This window comes from Oreochromis aureus, linkage group 3 (assembly GCF_013358895.1).
Source record: "Oreochromis aureus strain Israel breed Guangdong linkage group 3, ZZ_aureus, whole genome shotgun sequence".
In the NCBI taxonomy this organism is placed as follows: Eukaryota; Metazoa; Chordata; class Actinopteri; order Cichliformes; family Cichlidae; genus Oreochromis; species Oreochromis aureus.
In genome coordinates, this window is record NC_052944.1 from 79,751,790 (window position 1) to 79,766,455 (window position 14,666).

General features: G+C 39.6%; 1 protein-coding gene and 1 long non-coding RNA gene across 2 annotated transcripts; both read left to right on the plus strand.

Moving 5' to 3' along the window:
* Window positions 1-2,006: 2,006 nt before the first annotated feature.
* On the plus strand, window positions 2,007-7,304 carry LOC116324035 (GTPase IMAP family member 9-like). The gene is made up of 2 exons (XM_039602387.1): window positions 2,007-2,069; window positions 5,849-7,304. Exons 1-2 carry the CDS (start codon window positions 2,007-2,009, stop codon window positions 6,740-6,742), a joined length of 957 nt encoding a protein of 318 aa, XP_039458321.1. The 3' UTR covers window positions 6,743-7,304.
* Window positions 7,305-7,967: 663 nt separating this feature from the next.
* LOC120437667 lies at window positions 7,968-10,505 on the plus strand. The gene is made up of 3 exons (XR_005611331.1): window positions 7,968-10,027; window positions 10,107-10,152; window positions 10,463-10,505. It is a non-coding gene; the product is annotated as an uncharacterized LOC120437667 (long non-coding RNA).
* The last annotated feature ends 4,161 nt before the right edge of the window (window positions 10,506-14,666 follow it).

Genomic DNA, 14,666 nt, shown 5'->3' on the forward strand with positions numbered 1-14,666 from the left:
TACCGTGATTTTTGTTGCCTGATGTGGCCATTTTTGTTGAATTCTCATGATTCATAATTTGTAGGGGAGACCGGGGATGGTTGGAACATTTTTGACATTTCTGTCGGTAGCTTGGAGCTCTTTTAAGGTAGTGGATTCAAAATGTAATGCAAAGTATTTACATGTCTCTGCTATTAAATAGTGCAGCTATTTTCTCTGCAGCACAATTACCCATTGCATGGTATGGTCTCAAACACAAAGAGTGAAATGTTACAATTAACCCCATAGTCTGGGTTAGTTGTAACATATCCTGGGGTGAAATGTAACACAATGAAATAAGGGTACTGACAAAACATTAACATGTAATCTTTTTTATTCAACACATGAATGCACTTAGAGCCATTTATGTAGCTATGTGTGTGTGACAGAATGCAGAAATCTAGCTTTTGAACATATTCCAACCCCCCAAAAAAGACAAATGATGGAATTTTCTGCAACTGAATATTTCATTAATTTTGGTTGGTCTTCCTTGAGTTTGGCCTCATTGGCTCAGTGGGCATTATAACCTACAACTCTTGCACCAACTTTTGAACATAACAATGAAGCTGAAAAAATGTAGCTGTGCACCAGCATCGCAATTCCATTACTTTTTATCATGGCTGACCTTGGTGTGGTTTGCAAAGTGCTTCAGAAAGATGAGGAAATCTGTTTCTTGCACCCATCCTGATTTATTTCCACTACCAATACTTCCTACTGGTCCATCTCTGACACAGTGGTCTGCATAATGTATGTGTGGGAACACAAACAGTGGTTGTGTTGCCAATGGCATTAACCGCATATACAAAGGCGACCAGTGAACCTCTCTCTGCTGATGTTGTTGCCCCAACTTGTTTAATATAAGTTAAAGTAATAGCTGGTAAGTTGTAACATCTGCATTATTGTTACAACTAACCCAGACTGTTGTTGTTGCAACTGACCCAGACTCCTATAGCCATGAACTAGCTAACATTACAGCCAACGGCTAAAACATTAGCACTAAAGACCTACACAGAATATATCCCCATAGACATACAAATAACATAATTTAAGTTTGATGAGTTTAACTGCAAAGCAGATAATGCTATTAGAAATTGAAATAAAGTAGAAAAACTACAAATTACTTTTTTTCGTGTTAAATTGTCTGTGTTTGACAAAATGTGCTGATTTTTCACATGTGATAGCAGAACTGAATTGGGCATGCACAGGATGAATCACATCATTTGAAACTTAGCCCTGATTGGAGAAATTGGAAGTGTTACAACTGACCCACGTTACAACTATCCCCGGTCTCCCCTACCCATTTTTGTTTTTCTTTAGTCAAATAGGAATAATTTTTCTCACTTTTACACGTCATATCTCTGTTAGTCAGTCTAATATACTCAGTACAATTTAATTACTTAAATCATAAATGTTAAAGTCAGACTTTCTCTGAACATTTTCTTACTTATCCTGTTCAAGAACTAAAGGCCTCAGACAAGATCTGGGCTGTGCCATGTTTGCATCCTTGGTTAGTACATACCACCCCAGCACAGAAGCACAAACAGATATCAAACCACAGCAAAACGTGAGGTGGTCAGGTCCCATTACATTTCATTACTCAGAAATCATTTCTCATTCATCATATTAACTAGACTTATATTTTGACTATATCTTTGAACAAAGATGATTTACTGTTAGCAAAAGCACGTATATGCAAACTCTGTTTTAGCACTCTATAAACTGTAAAGGTTGGACATTTCTGGACAAGCTCTATATAGAACTCCTGACTGAATGAGATATTTGTTATGAACAACAAACACAAGCTTTGTGTTAGAAAATAATTTCTAATACACAAGAGCACGATTACCTGAAGATCTCAACTGTAGTCTTTGCAGTTTTGTAGAAGAATATCTAAACAGCTGTTTGTTTTGTTTTACCGAAACATTTTTAACTGAGTTTCTTTTGGTGTAGTTTACTACAGAGAGTCGTGCATATATCCCTGCCCAACTATGGGAGAGGGGGAGGGAACTATGTTTAAGGGGAAGGGAGTAGAAGCAGACTATAGCACAAAGGTGAGATGCAAACAAAATGTCATGGTCCTGAGTCTGAGGACTCGGTGTTTTGTGTTTCCTTATGCTTTTGTTCATTCCGAGTATGTATTCTGTTGTGATTTTGCCATTTGTTAGGTTTCTGTTCTTTGCCTGCCTGCTCCCACTTCTCTGTGTTCCCTCTGTCTGTCCATGGTGTTATTGTGTCTACTTATAAGTCCGCCTGTCAAGTTCAGTGTCCTGTCTGGTTCTGTCTGTTAGTTTCCTGTTTTATTCTGAACGTTCATGTCTCATGTCAGTGTGTGCAGTTTTACCTCTCCCCTGTCTCGTTAGCCTAATTTCTCCCAGCTGTATCTCCCTCCTGTGGCCCATTCCCTGATTACTCCCTGTGTATTTAAGCCCTGTGCGTTCCTGTGCTCTCTGTCGCGTCGTCTGTTTAATTCCATGTCAGTCTGCATGATTCTGTGTTACCCGGTATTCATTCTGCGTCTCTCTGCCATCTCTCTTTGTGCATTTTGCTCCTCCTCCTGTGAGTGTCTGGTTTAAGTTTTGTTCTTTAGTTTTTCCCAGTTTAGGTTTGTTTACTCCCCGCTCTGCTCTTCCTGTTTTTTGTCACCTTATCACCGCTGTAAATAAACACTCACTCGCACCCCAGCCAGTACCTGCATTTTGGATCCTTTTTCAATACTCCACACGACTGCTCCCCAGCCGTGACACAAAACTATTCAACAGCAGAACATCGAGAGTGACGCTTCACATACTATCTGCCTGTAAGAGGAAAAAAATTAAAGCATGGAAGACAATATAAAAGAACAGGTTGCTCTGGTTGGTAAGTACATTTGTAGATATCATACTCTTTAAGTAAATACATTTAAGGTTCACTGTACACTTTTCAGCTCAAGCCTCGCCTAGTTGAATGCACTTTGTTTGGTTTTGCTGTCAGAATGACAAGTGTAAGATGTTGTATGTCTTTTTTTCTGTGTGAAATGTGACATAGCATCTGGAGATGTGCTACAGTAATAGTCTATATTAATGTACACCGAGTACAGGTGTGCATTAACTTTGTATTCTGAATCTCTGAAGAGTACACAAACAAAGACACCCTAGAATAAGTGCTTTCCAATTAGCAAATGGATAGTGTGTTCGATTGCCACACACTGTAACTGGCTTATAAAATGTCCACTGTATGTCAGATGGTTTTGTCTGATATAAAATAGAACGCAAAGATGTGGCAGTTTCTCAAAAACTCAGTGTTGGCACAAAAAACAGTGTGGGTGGAAGGTTTGAGCCATTTTTTTCCCCTTTCTTTTGTCAAAGTCAAATTTATTTATGTAGCACCTTTAAAACAACAAATGTTGAACAAGGTGCTGTACATTTAAGATAATCAAAAGAAATAAAAACATAGGGAGACATGTTAAAAGTTAAGAAAAGAAGCATACAATGAGAAGATTTGAGTAAGAAATAAGACAACTAAAACTAGTACAAACTCATTCTGATTTAAAAATCAGTGGATTTTCAAAGTCTCCAATGTTGGGGAGGTCCTGATGTGAAGGGCCAGTTTGTTCCACAGTTTAGAAGCATTCACAGCAAAGGCTCGATCTCCTCTGTGCTTTAATCTGGACCTCGGGACAGCCAGGAACATTTGATCTGCAGACCTCAGTGATCTTGCAGGAGTGTACCCATTTAAAAGATCAGAAAGGAATGAAGGTGCTAACCTGTACAAAGCCTTAAAAACTAAATAATAAAATCTAAAAATTAATTTGAAAACTAACTTTTAGCCAGTGTAATGATGCCAGTATGGGAGATATGTCGTCTTCCTGGCGTGTTCCAATTAGTAGCCGTGGTGCAGCATTTTGAACCAGCAGACGGCAAACTGATGACAGACAAACACCAGAGTAAAGACTATTACAGTAGTTGAGGCATGGATAGCTCTCTCAGAGTCTCTAAAACAGCTGAAGATGAAAGAAACTGGTTTTGATTACAACATTAATATATTTATCAAATGTTAGATTATGGTTGAAAATCACTCCTAGGTTCCTTGCAAGGGTTTTTTTTTTTTTAGTTATTTTTTTATAAATTTCTAAGGGGCCAAAGTCGCAGTGGTCACAGGGACCAACTGTTATAAATATTGATCACAATATACCTTAAGAGTGTCATGGTTTTTATAATGTGGACCCAGACACAGAGTTAATAAAGCAAAAGAAAAACATCCATTAACGTGAACAGATAATCCAAACAGCAACCAGTTACAAAATCCAAACCAGAAGATAACAGAGTACAACACAAGAAGGAATTAAGGGGAGACAAAAGCTACACACAAAAGGGTAAACGGGGAAATGGAAAACACCAGATAACTCAGCCACACTTCAGTAAATGTTGTACGTACCATTTTACCAGGCTTGCTCAGGCTTGTTGAAGTTCACAGTCAAACATCATGTACCTCACACTGTCTGGAACAGTTTTACAGGAGAAACAGACTCCCTCCTGTAGTGCTGTAAGCCATGTTAATCCTCTAGTTTCCTACCATGTATTACAATATTTGAAGAACATAATGTATATGTTTTTATTGCTCGATGTGATATTTCATTCTCTATTCTGCATGTAGAATATTAACATCAACATCAAGGCTAGTTATAGTACAGTTAAACATCCACTGTGTAGCAAAATGGGGAGTTTGGAGGTGAAAATAGGGACCTTGAACATAGGGACTATAAATGATAAAGGAAGATAACTGCTGTGGTTTTTTCTGCTTTATGATGGAAAGACTGAGGATAGAGAAAATAAGACAGGGAGTCTTGATGGTGGAATGAGGACAGGACAGGACAGGACAGGACAGGAAAGTAAAGTAAAGTAAAGTAAAGAGGATAATAGAAAAAGTGGGATAGTCAGGTAAATGAAAAAAGTAGACAGCAGTACTGCAAAGGTAGCAAAGGAAAAGCTTTATAGTGAACTGCATGTGAAGTTAGACACTAAGGAAGGAGATAAGGCCTTATATCGACTGGCTTAGCAGATCGATTGAGCTGGAAAGGATGTACAGCAGGTTAGTGTGGTTAAAGATAGAGATGGAAATGTGCTAACAAGTATATCATCCTGCCTGCAGAAAAAATCCTTCCTGTAGAATCTGGGCCAAAAGATTCACACTTTAGAATGATTTTAATTCTCTCTACATTTCTCATTCATTATATTGGTTAAACTTATACCTATTTATATTCTGATTAGTATTAAGTATTAACTGCTAGCAAACTCACATTCAGAGTCTTTATGACTTTATCCATAAAAAGGATGTTGTACCCTTTTATCCCACTTTCAGATGGAGATGCGCAAGGTGATCGTAATCTCTGACAGATTCAAACTCCGTAACACAAGATTCAGGGTCCAAAACCCAGGACCATGATACAGAGGTGGTTTAAAGACAGGCAGAATAAAACAAATAAAACCTCACTGGTGAGCATGGCAGATGCTGATGGGTGACCTGGAGCTGCTATCTGGCAGTCAGTAGGCACCACAAATTTGTTTTTAATTAAGTACATTTCTCCCTGATTCATCCTAGTTACAATGGCTTGTTCACAGTATGTCAGCTCTGCGTTATGTCTGCAAATAAAACAAATCATTCAGTTTTTCCTTTGTCTGATATACAGCAGCATTATGCTTAAAAAGACGTGCTGATACACAATCATAAAACTGGTCATTTGTATTTTACAATGTCAGTAACGTCCTTGTTACATTCTCCAACAGCATTAAAGAAGCAGGTAAAAGACGAACAAGAACCAGAGGAACAAGAACCAAAGGATCAAGAACCATAGGAACAGGACCTGGAGAAAGATGAAGTAAATTTTCGGATTGTGCTCATTGGGAAAACCGGAGTTGGAAAGAGTGCTACAGGAAACACCATCTTAAGAAGAAAAGCTTTTGAATCCAAAATGTCTTTTTCCTCTCTGACATCAGAGTGTCAGAAGGAAATAGGAGAATTTGAAGATAAAACCATGGCTGTAGTTGATACTCCAGGTCTGTATGACACCAGGCTAACTGAAGATGGAGTAAGGAAAGAAATCGTCAGATGCATCTCCTTTGCTGCTCCTGGTCCTCATGTGTTCCTGGTTGTCATCCAGCCAAGTAGGTTCACCAAAGAAGAACAGAAAACAGTGAAAATGCTTCAGGACATGTTTGGGAAAGAGGCAGCATGTTACACCATGACCTTGTTCACCCATGGGGATGATATGGAGGAGGGAGTTTCCATGAATGAACTGATTGGTCAGAGTAAAGATGTCCGTGACTTCGTCCGTCAGTGTTATGGAGGATATCATGTTTTTAACAACAGAGACAAGGATCCTTCTCAGGTCAGAGAGCTGCTGGAAAAAATCCATCAAATGATTCACAGAAATGGAGGAAGCTGCTTCACCAATGAGATGTTCAAAGAGGCTAAAAGAGCCATTCTAGATGAGATGAGACGACTTCTTAATGAAAATGTGAGCATGAAGATTGCAGAAGCAAGAAGTCAGGCAGAGAGAAATAACAGGTTCTTTAATGCTCTGCTGGCGAGTGCTACAACTACTTCTGGAGCTGCAGTTGGATTTGCTGTTGGAGCTGGTTTAGGAAGTCTGGCAGGTCCAATTGGAACTGCAGTGGGAGGAGCAGTGGGAGCTGTAGTAGGTGTGACAGGTGTGGCAGTGAAAATGAAGGCATGCCAAATACAGTGATATCCTGTGTTTGTATGAACATGCATGAAAATAATTTCAGTAATCACTTGTAATTGTACTGATTGATCATACTTTGGCTTGTTATTGAATGCATTATCTTTACAGATAGCTTACTGTTTATATTTGACTAGGGGCTTCTTACATTTAATAATTATTATTGGTTATTGATGGTGTGATTAATTTGACATCATATTTTCTTATACCGTCAAATGTATCAAGTCAGTGGAATTATTTCATATCTTGTTTTCTTATTTATTCATAAGAGGACTAATATGTTCTTGTGGTGATTAGCTCTTCAGTGTAAAAGGCAAAACAACGAGATTTTGTATTGTATATATAGTTTTATATATTACTGTTGTACCTTATGTATCCTCAAGCATATTAATAAACATAAATATCAAAGGACAGTTTGCACCAAGACTGTTATTTAAGGCACTGAAATGCAGGCTCATAACATTTTTCATCTAAAAGAGCAATCTTAAATGTCATTACTGAAGTGCTTTTGAATAATAATTTTACTAAGGACTTCCTTAGCCATCTGTCTGTAGTCTGTATCAGGATGTCCCACAGGATCTTAGCACGGTCATTTCTTGACCAGCCGTATACATTACACGAGAAGTCCCCAACATTAAACATTAACCTGATCCCCACGGACCGGTTTAATGTCAGACAATATTTTCACAACCCGGCCTTTAAGGATTTGTACAACTATTTAGTTGTAAAATACAACTAAATAAAATGCTACAAACAAGACAAACTATGGTATTTTGTAAATATAATCATAACGTGAATTAACTGTGCAGTTGTGTAACTTTATAAATTCAGTTCAATTCAATTCAATTTTCTTTTTTTATATCGCCAAATCACAACAGCAGTCGCCTCAAGGAGCTTTATATTGTAGAGTAGATCATACAATAATAGATACAGAGAAAAACCAACAATCATATGACCCCCTATGAGCAAGCACTTTGGTGATGGTGGGAAGGAAAAACTCCCTTTTAACCTCCGGGAGAACCAGGCTCAGGGAGGGTCGGGGCCATCTGCTGCGACCGGTGAGAGAAGGAAGACAGGATAAAGACATGCTCTTAGAGAGAGACAGAGATTAATAACAAGTGTGATTCAGTGCAGAGAAGTCTACTAACACATTGTGAGTGAAAAAGAGACTGGAAAGGAAAAACTCAATGCATCATGGGAATCCCCCGGCAGCCTACACAGGGTCACCTGATCCAGCCCTAACTATATACTTCAGCAAAAAGGAAAGTTTTAAGCCTAATCTGTCAGGGCTAGTGGGTCGGACTCAAGCGCAGGCAGCGGGTCACATTTACAGTCTTCAACTTTATTGAACACTAAGTGCTATTTACAAAGTGAGGGATTTGGGAAGGGCTCCAACGGGTCCACAGGTTGATGGGGAAAGGGACGGGTGCTCCACACTCGTGGGGTCTCAGCCGCTCCTCACACTCGCTCTCGCTCTCAGCTTACACTCACGCTCAATCCTCCAAACTGCAGGGAATGGTAAATGGTCTGAATTTGTATAGAGCTTTACTAGTCCCTAAGGACCCCAAAGCTCTATACAATACCGGGCATTGGCCCCACCGGGCCCTCTGACCACCACCAGTAGGCAACGGGTGAAGTGTCTTGCCCAAGGACACAACGACCGAGACTGTCCAAGCCGGGGCTCAAACCGGCAACCTTCCAATTGCAAAGCGAACTCCCAACTCTTGAGCCACGATCGCCCCAACAGGAAGGATCTGGGTATCTGAAGACAGGAAGGGAAGCAATCACTAAAGGTACACGATATTGGACACAAATCTATAAACCGGGATTATCACGTGGTAATTCAATATTCCAGCGATGAGAGGCTCTGAGCTGCTGCCTTTAGTAGTGTCCAGAAACAGTGACAAGCTACAGGTGCGTTATTAGTGGATATTCGATCCACGTGAGCTGGTCACTCCAGGTGGTTTGGAGAATCGATCAGTTATTGTTAATATAGTGGTATTACCTGCGGAATGGGGCAGTCCAGTGACGAAGTCAAGGGAGATATGAGACCACGGGCGGCCGGGCATGGGTAACGGGTGAAGTAATCCCGATGGAAGCTGGTGGGAGAGCTTGTTTTGAGCGCAGGTGGTGCAGTAGGTCACATACTCTCTGGTGTCCTTTGCTAGTGTGTGCCCCCCCCCCCAAAAAAAAATCAAATGAACAATGTGGTGCGGTGGACCCCAGGGTGACAGGAAAAATGGGCAGTATGTGCCTACTGCAGAACCAGAGATCTGACAGAGACCGGGACTAAAAACCGCCCAGGTGGGCCAGTACCTAGGTCAGGCTCCATTCGCTGCACCTCATGGACGAGTGACTCAATCTCCCAGGTTATCCTCCCAATAGTACAGGAGGGGGGAAGCACCAGTACAGGGTCCGACTCTTCTTCCGCTTAGGTGAACTGCTGGGAGAGAGCATCTGGCTTCACGTTCCGCGAGCCGGACCTGTAAGTGATGGAAAAGTTAAAACCTGTAAAAAACAAAGCCCACCTGGCTTGCCAGGAGTTAAGGCGCTTGGCCGACCATATGTACTCTCAGTTCTTGTGGTCAGTCCAGACAATGAACGGCTGTGCGGCGCCCTCTAGCCAATGTCTCCACTCTTCCAGAGCCAACTTTATGGCTAACAGCTCCCGGTCCCCTATGTTATAATTGCGTTCTGCTGGCGAGAGGCGATGGGAGTAAAATGCACAGGGATGGAGCTTAACATCCCTCCGTTGTGACAGGACTGCCCCAACCCCGGAGTCAGTTGCGTCCACCTCCACTACAATCTGTTGGCTGAGGTCAGGCTGACGAAGAATGGGGGCAGTGGCAAAGCGGTCCTTTAGACGAGAGAAGGCTTCTTGGGCTGACTGGTCCCACTGAAAGGGAACCTTGGGAGAGGTCATCCTGGTGAGAGGCAGAGCAATTTTACTAAAGTCTCATAAACCGGCGGTAAAAATTAGCAAACCCCAAAAAGTGCTGGAGCTGTCAGCGATTCGGGGGCACTGGCAACTCGAGCACCACTTGTACTTTAGCTGGGTCCGGTTTCAGATCACCCTTCTCAATAATGTATCCCAGAAAAGCCACCGAATCCATGTGAAAGTTACATTTCTCTCCCTTTACAAAAAGCCTGTTTTCCAATAGATGCTGGAGTATTTGCCGGACGTGGATTTCATGCTCAGCAAGAGTCTTTGAGAATATGAAGATGTTGTCCAAATACACAAACGTCCAGCGGCTAATAAAATCCCGAGGAACATTAGTGGAGACACTAAAGGTACGCAATATTGGACACAAATCTATAAGCTGAGATTCTCACTAACGTGGTAATTCACTTGTCTGTCTTTCTGTGTTAGCCCTGCAACAGACTAGTGACCTCTACAGGGTGTACGCCACCATATGGTAGGTGGGATAACCTCCAGCCCTCCGATGACCCCACTAACTGAAAACACTTTTATATTATTTGTCTGATTACAACCGAAGATAAATGGGGTAGGTTGGATTTTGTGATATACTTTTCTAGCTTTCTCATGGAAATCTTAAAAAGCAGTTGAAGTATGGAAGCTCTGTGATTTGTATCTCAGCTGGTTCCCAGTAAAGTCTGAACTGGGACTGTGTGTGATGCAGAGAGGTGGAGATTGGAGGTCTTGATTGAACTACAAAGCTTGTAATCATGTTTCCTGTTGTTTGAACTGTGTGTGTTTGTGTTCAGACTTTAAACCAGAGCCAGACGTCGTCTACTCTTCACTGAAGTAGCCCACCAGTCCAACCACTGACATCCAGCTGCTGGTCTCTAACTGGTCCGCCCCAGCACCTCAGACCAGAGGACATCCACATGTTACAGATTTTTTTTCTTTTTTTACCTCTTTTTTATCACTGAATTAGATTCGTAATTCACAAAATGCATTGTTTTTAAATTTATATTAAATCCCTATACACACCTATCTAATGAAATCTTCCTGTAGTTTTGTGTCCTAAGTAAAATTACTGTATTTTTTTTTTTTTTGAATGCTGATCTTATTCCACAAACAGTTTAGTTTCCCTGTGAGATTTATAAACATTAGCCTCATCTGTTTTCCTTGTGTGGCTCTGGGTTGGTTGTGGCTAACCGATGCGCACATTTTTTTCACTGATGAAAACAAAGAATAAAGACTAAACCACAACCTCAGCCTAAAAAAAGCCAGAGCATCAATCAGTGTCTTTAAACCTTCATTGCAGGAAGTTTGTGTTTGAGACTGAAGAGTTTAAGCTTTTTGTCACCCAAATAAACAACTGGCAGCTGCTGACATGGCACAAAAGTTAAATTTTATTAAGTAACTGTTTTATTTTTTTCTAACAATATAAAGATAATTCTCTGTTAGTAGTTACTGAATTAGTAGTAGTTATTGAATCTTTTTTATTAAAGCAATATGGCAACTTGTGTACAGGAAATAAACACTTCTTTTTTAACTAAAATAACAGTGGCATTTTACAGTTGTGTTTTATTAAATTACATAAACAAGGAGGAATTAAACCTTTGGCAAGGACAGGTGACCAGAGTTCTTGAATAGTTGACTTCAGTTTTCACAAAGCTTTGTATTTTAATTATTGCTCCTCCCCCTTGGACACATTCATAGTGTCTTTTTCAGTAGTTTAGGAAGAAAACATAACTGAAGTGTCTGATAAAACAAAATCTCATGAACATGTGACTCTGGCTCGCGTCTCCTGAACCAGCTCAGAGCTCCTGTTAAACCTTTGAAGTGAAATGGCCATGAATCAAAATTAAAATCTGCTGTGCTCTACTGGTAAAACTGGGTGTTACAGTATAATGGCTGCCTCATGCCTGACAATAGTTAAACACTATTGTCAAGTCAATTTAACACAGGTTGACCAAAAAGCAGTACAAATTGATTTTTTTTCATAACTCTATACATAGACATATAGACCACCTGTCATAAAACAAGAAAACACCTCATTTATATTTAAACCCAGGGACAAACCAAGATCCAGTGTGTGGCCCTTCATGACCAAAGAACAACTTTCAAACCTTTATAAACCTGCAGAGCTCTTAAAAGAAGAAAAACTAGGCAAAAGTATATGTTAATCACTTATGTAAAGTATAGAGAAATATGGATCGCTGAAGACTTTCATAATATAAGAAAGAAATCTAAAGAATATATCAAAATATTAAGGTGCAAACTAGAAAATGAAGGATGTTCTCATAATTCAAACAAGTCTGAAGAAGTAACAACCAAGCAAACAATGGGCTAAATGAGAATGAAGTTCTCCAATAGCCTTTACACCTGGTTTAGGATCTATCAGGAAGCTTGTGTGCAAAAATATTATGTATACTGTCTTTATTTTTCTCTTAAATTATATCTGTTTATTAGACTGAAAATGGATAAATGAAGAACTATTTACTGGAATTTTTTTTGTGATTTGCATTATAAAATGTATGAATGGCCAAACTAACTGTAAAGTTAAATCCAATTATTTTCCATTTTCAAAACTTCACTTTAAATTTTTATATTTTAATGAGTGAACAGGTTTATAATGAAAGCTACCAAAAGAACGTGAAATTCAATTAAGTTTTATTTATATGGCACCAAATCCAAACAGTGGCCTGACTGCGCACAGCCATTAATTACAGCTGATCTATTTCTTAACCGTTTTCACGACAGATTCGTTTTTTTCTTTCCTGTTTTGTTCTCACTGAAGCTTCTGTTGTGAATATGTGATAAACATCAGGGGTGAGGTGAACTGTAACTAAAACTCCAGACTCACAGTAAAGACAATCATGCCAGTGTTATAGGATACAGCATCTACAGCAGTGTGAAGTTAGTTTCTTCATGGTTCAGAGGTTGCTCAGCAGAGGATAATTTAAAGATGCCATGATTGGTCAGAATTAGCACATCAAAATATAATCAGTGTTATTTCTTTATAAAGACGGAAACCATGTTTAGTGTTTTTTTTTTTAATTTAATGTCTATTTTTTAAATTAATAAAAAATAAAATCTAACTCCCCAGCATATAGCTTTGATTGGCAGGTGTGTAGAACAAACCTGATGACACAAACGCCCAGAAAACTTAATAATCAGCAAAACACAGTCTGTGAAGGTTCTCAGTCATCCAGGTCATCGTGGTCTCACACAAACTTAACAACATCGTGTAAGCTACAATGGAGCGACCAAACAGCCACTTCATAAATGTACAACACAGAAGAGCCACCTCGACGGGACGAGACTTTCCTGTCCATCTGCATCTAAAGGACAAAGGTCACTCTTTCAAGGATGCCAGTGTTCACATTTCGGACAGAGAAGAAAGATGGTTTGAAAGAGGAGTAAAAGAAGCCATTCAAGTCTACTGTGAGTGACCATCTTTGAAAAACCAGTTGAAGATGTTCTGTTATGTCTTGCGCTCTTCATGAGGAATAAGTCTCTAAACTAGCGGGGCTTGTGGAAACACAGACCCAACACAGAGGCGTTGGCTTAAACTGTCTGCCATCTATAATCCAGTTTTGAGTTCCCTTCCCAGACGCTTTAACGCCCACTCACATCTTGGGCCATCTGACCTCAGGAAATCACATGATAGGGTGGGACTAGGTTTCACAATGAGCTCACCCGAAACCCTGGCTGATTGTGAGCTACACCCGTTTTCACACTTTCCCTCGTGTGATTAGGTAGAGGATCAACAGGGATCCATGACCCTCATGGGTCACTCCCACAGGGGTTAAAATCTCAGACTCTCTACCATTTGCTCTTGGAACTGAAGAAGCTTCTCAGATGAGAGGTGAAACATCTTCAAGCAACTTAAACAAGTCCAGACGCTTTTCTTTCCAAAAAATTAAACTGACTGATTCCAAAAACCAGCTTTAAACCTGTGTGGCTATTAGAAGTGTTGGTCAAATTACTTGAAAAAAGTAATTAGTAATTAATTACTGATTACTTCTCCAAAAAAGTAATCCTGTTACTTTACTGATTTTGATACTTATTTTCAAAAGTAATTAGTTACTTAGTTACTTTTTGAAAACATGATACACAACCTGAATAGATAATAAATTCTATGTTTTTATGCATAATCCATCATTTAAAATATAATCAAATGAAAGACTCTCTTTTAAATATTTGTTTTATTAGTTTTAATCTTTTAACTTTATGCATCAAGCAAAAATTAAATTATACACAACAGTCTTTGACTTGAAGAAATTGTTGAACATTTAAACCTATTTTCTGTATATTCCAGCATGTAAAATTAAATATTTTGTGTTTATTCTCACTCTTTCAACTAGATGCAAAAAACATCAGAAAATAAATAAAATCAAAGATTCAGCGGCACAAAGTCCTGTCGCTCTTAAATCTATTGTCACCTGTTTAGCAGGAGTGGTGTGGGTGGAGGTTTGCCCTGCTGCAGGTGTGGGATTCTGGGAGTTTCTCCGTGAAGTTCACGTTCCCGTGGCTGCTCAGAAGTTTAGGGCTTTTTTTCTACACTGCTGTAATGGAGACCAGGGGTTCCATTACCTCATTTCTATTTTCATTAGTTAACTGCTTGGAATCTAAAAAGTATAATAAAGGAAAAACACAAATTTGTTCTTATAGATTCATTATTAGGTTTATTTGATTTAGGTAACAACATGTAAAGGTGAAGAGACAAGGGGACTGGCCATCCTACCTTTGTCATAAAAGAGCTGAAGTTAGAGCGGATTACATTTAATCATTTGTTGGTAACCTATGTGTAAAAAGAGAACTGGTAACAGTACTCACCTGTCCTTGTTGCTTCTTGCAGGATGTGGAGCAAAAGAGTGAAGGCAGCTCAATGACCTGCTTATGAGCTCCTGGAACAGACCAGTGTGCCGAGTTACAGGGGTGTGGATCAGAAGGGTTTTAATCTAGATAGTAATGGTTGAAGCTTGTGTTATCGATTTGTTTATGCAGGGTTAT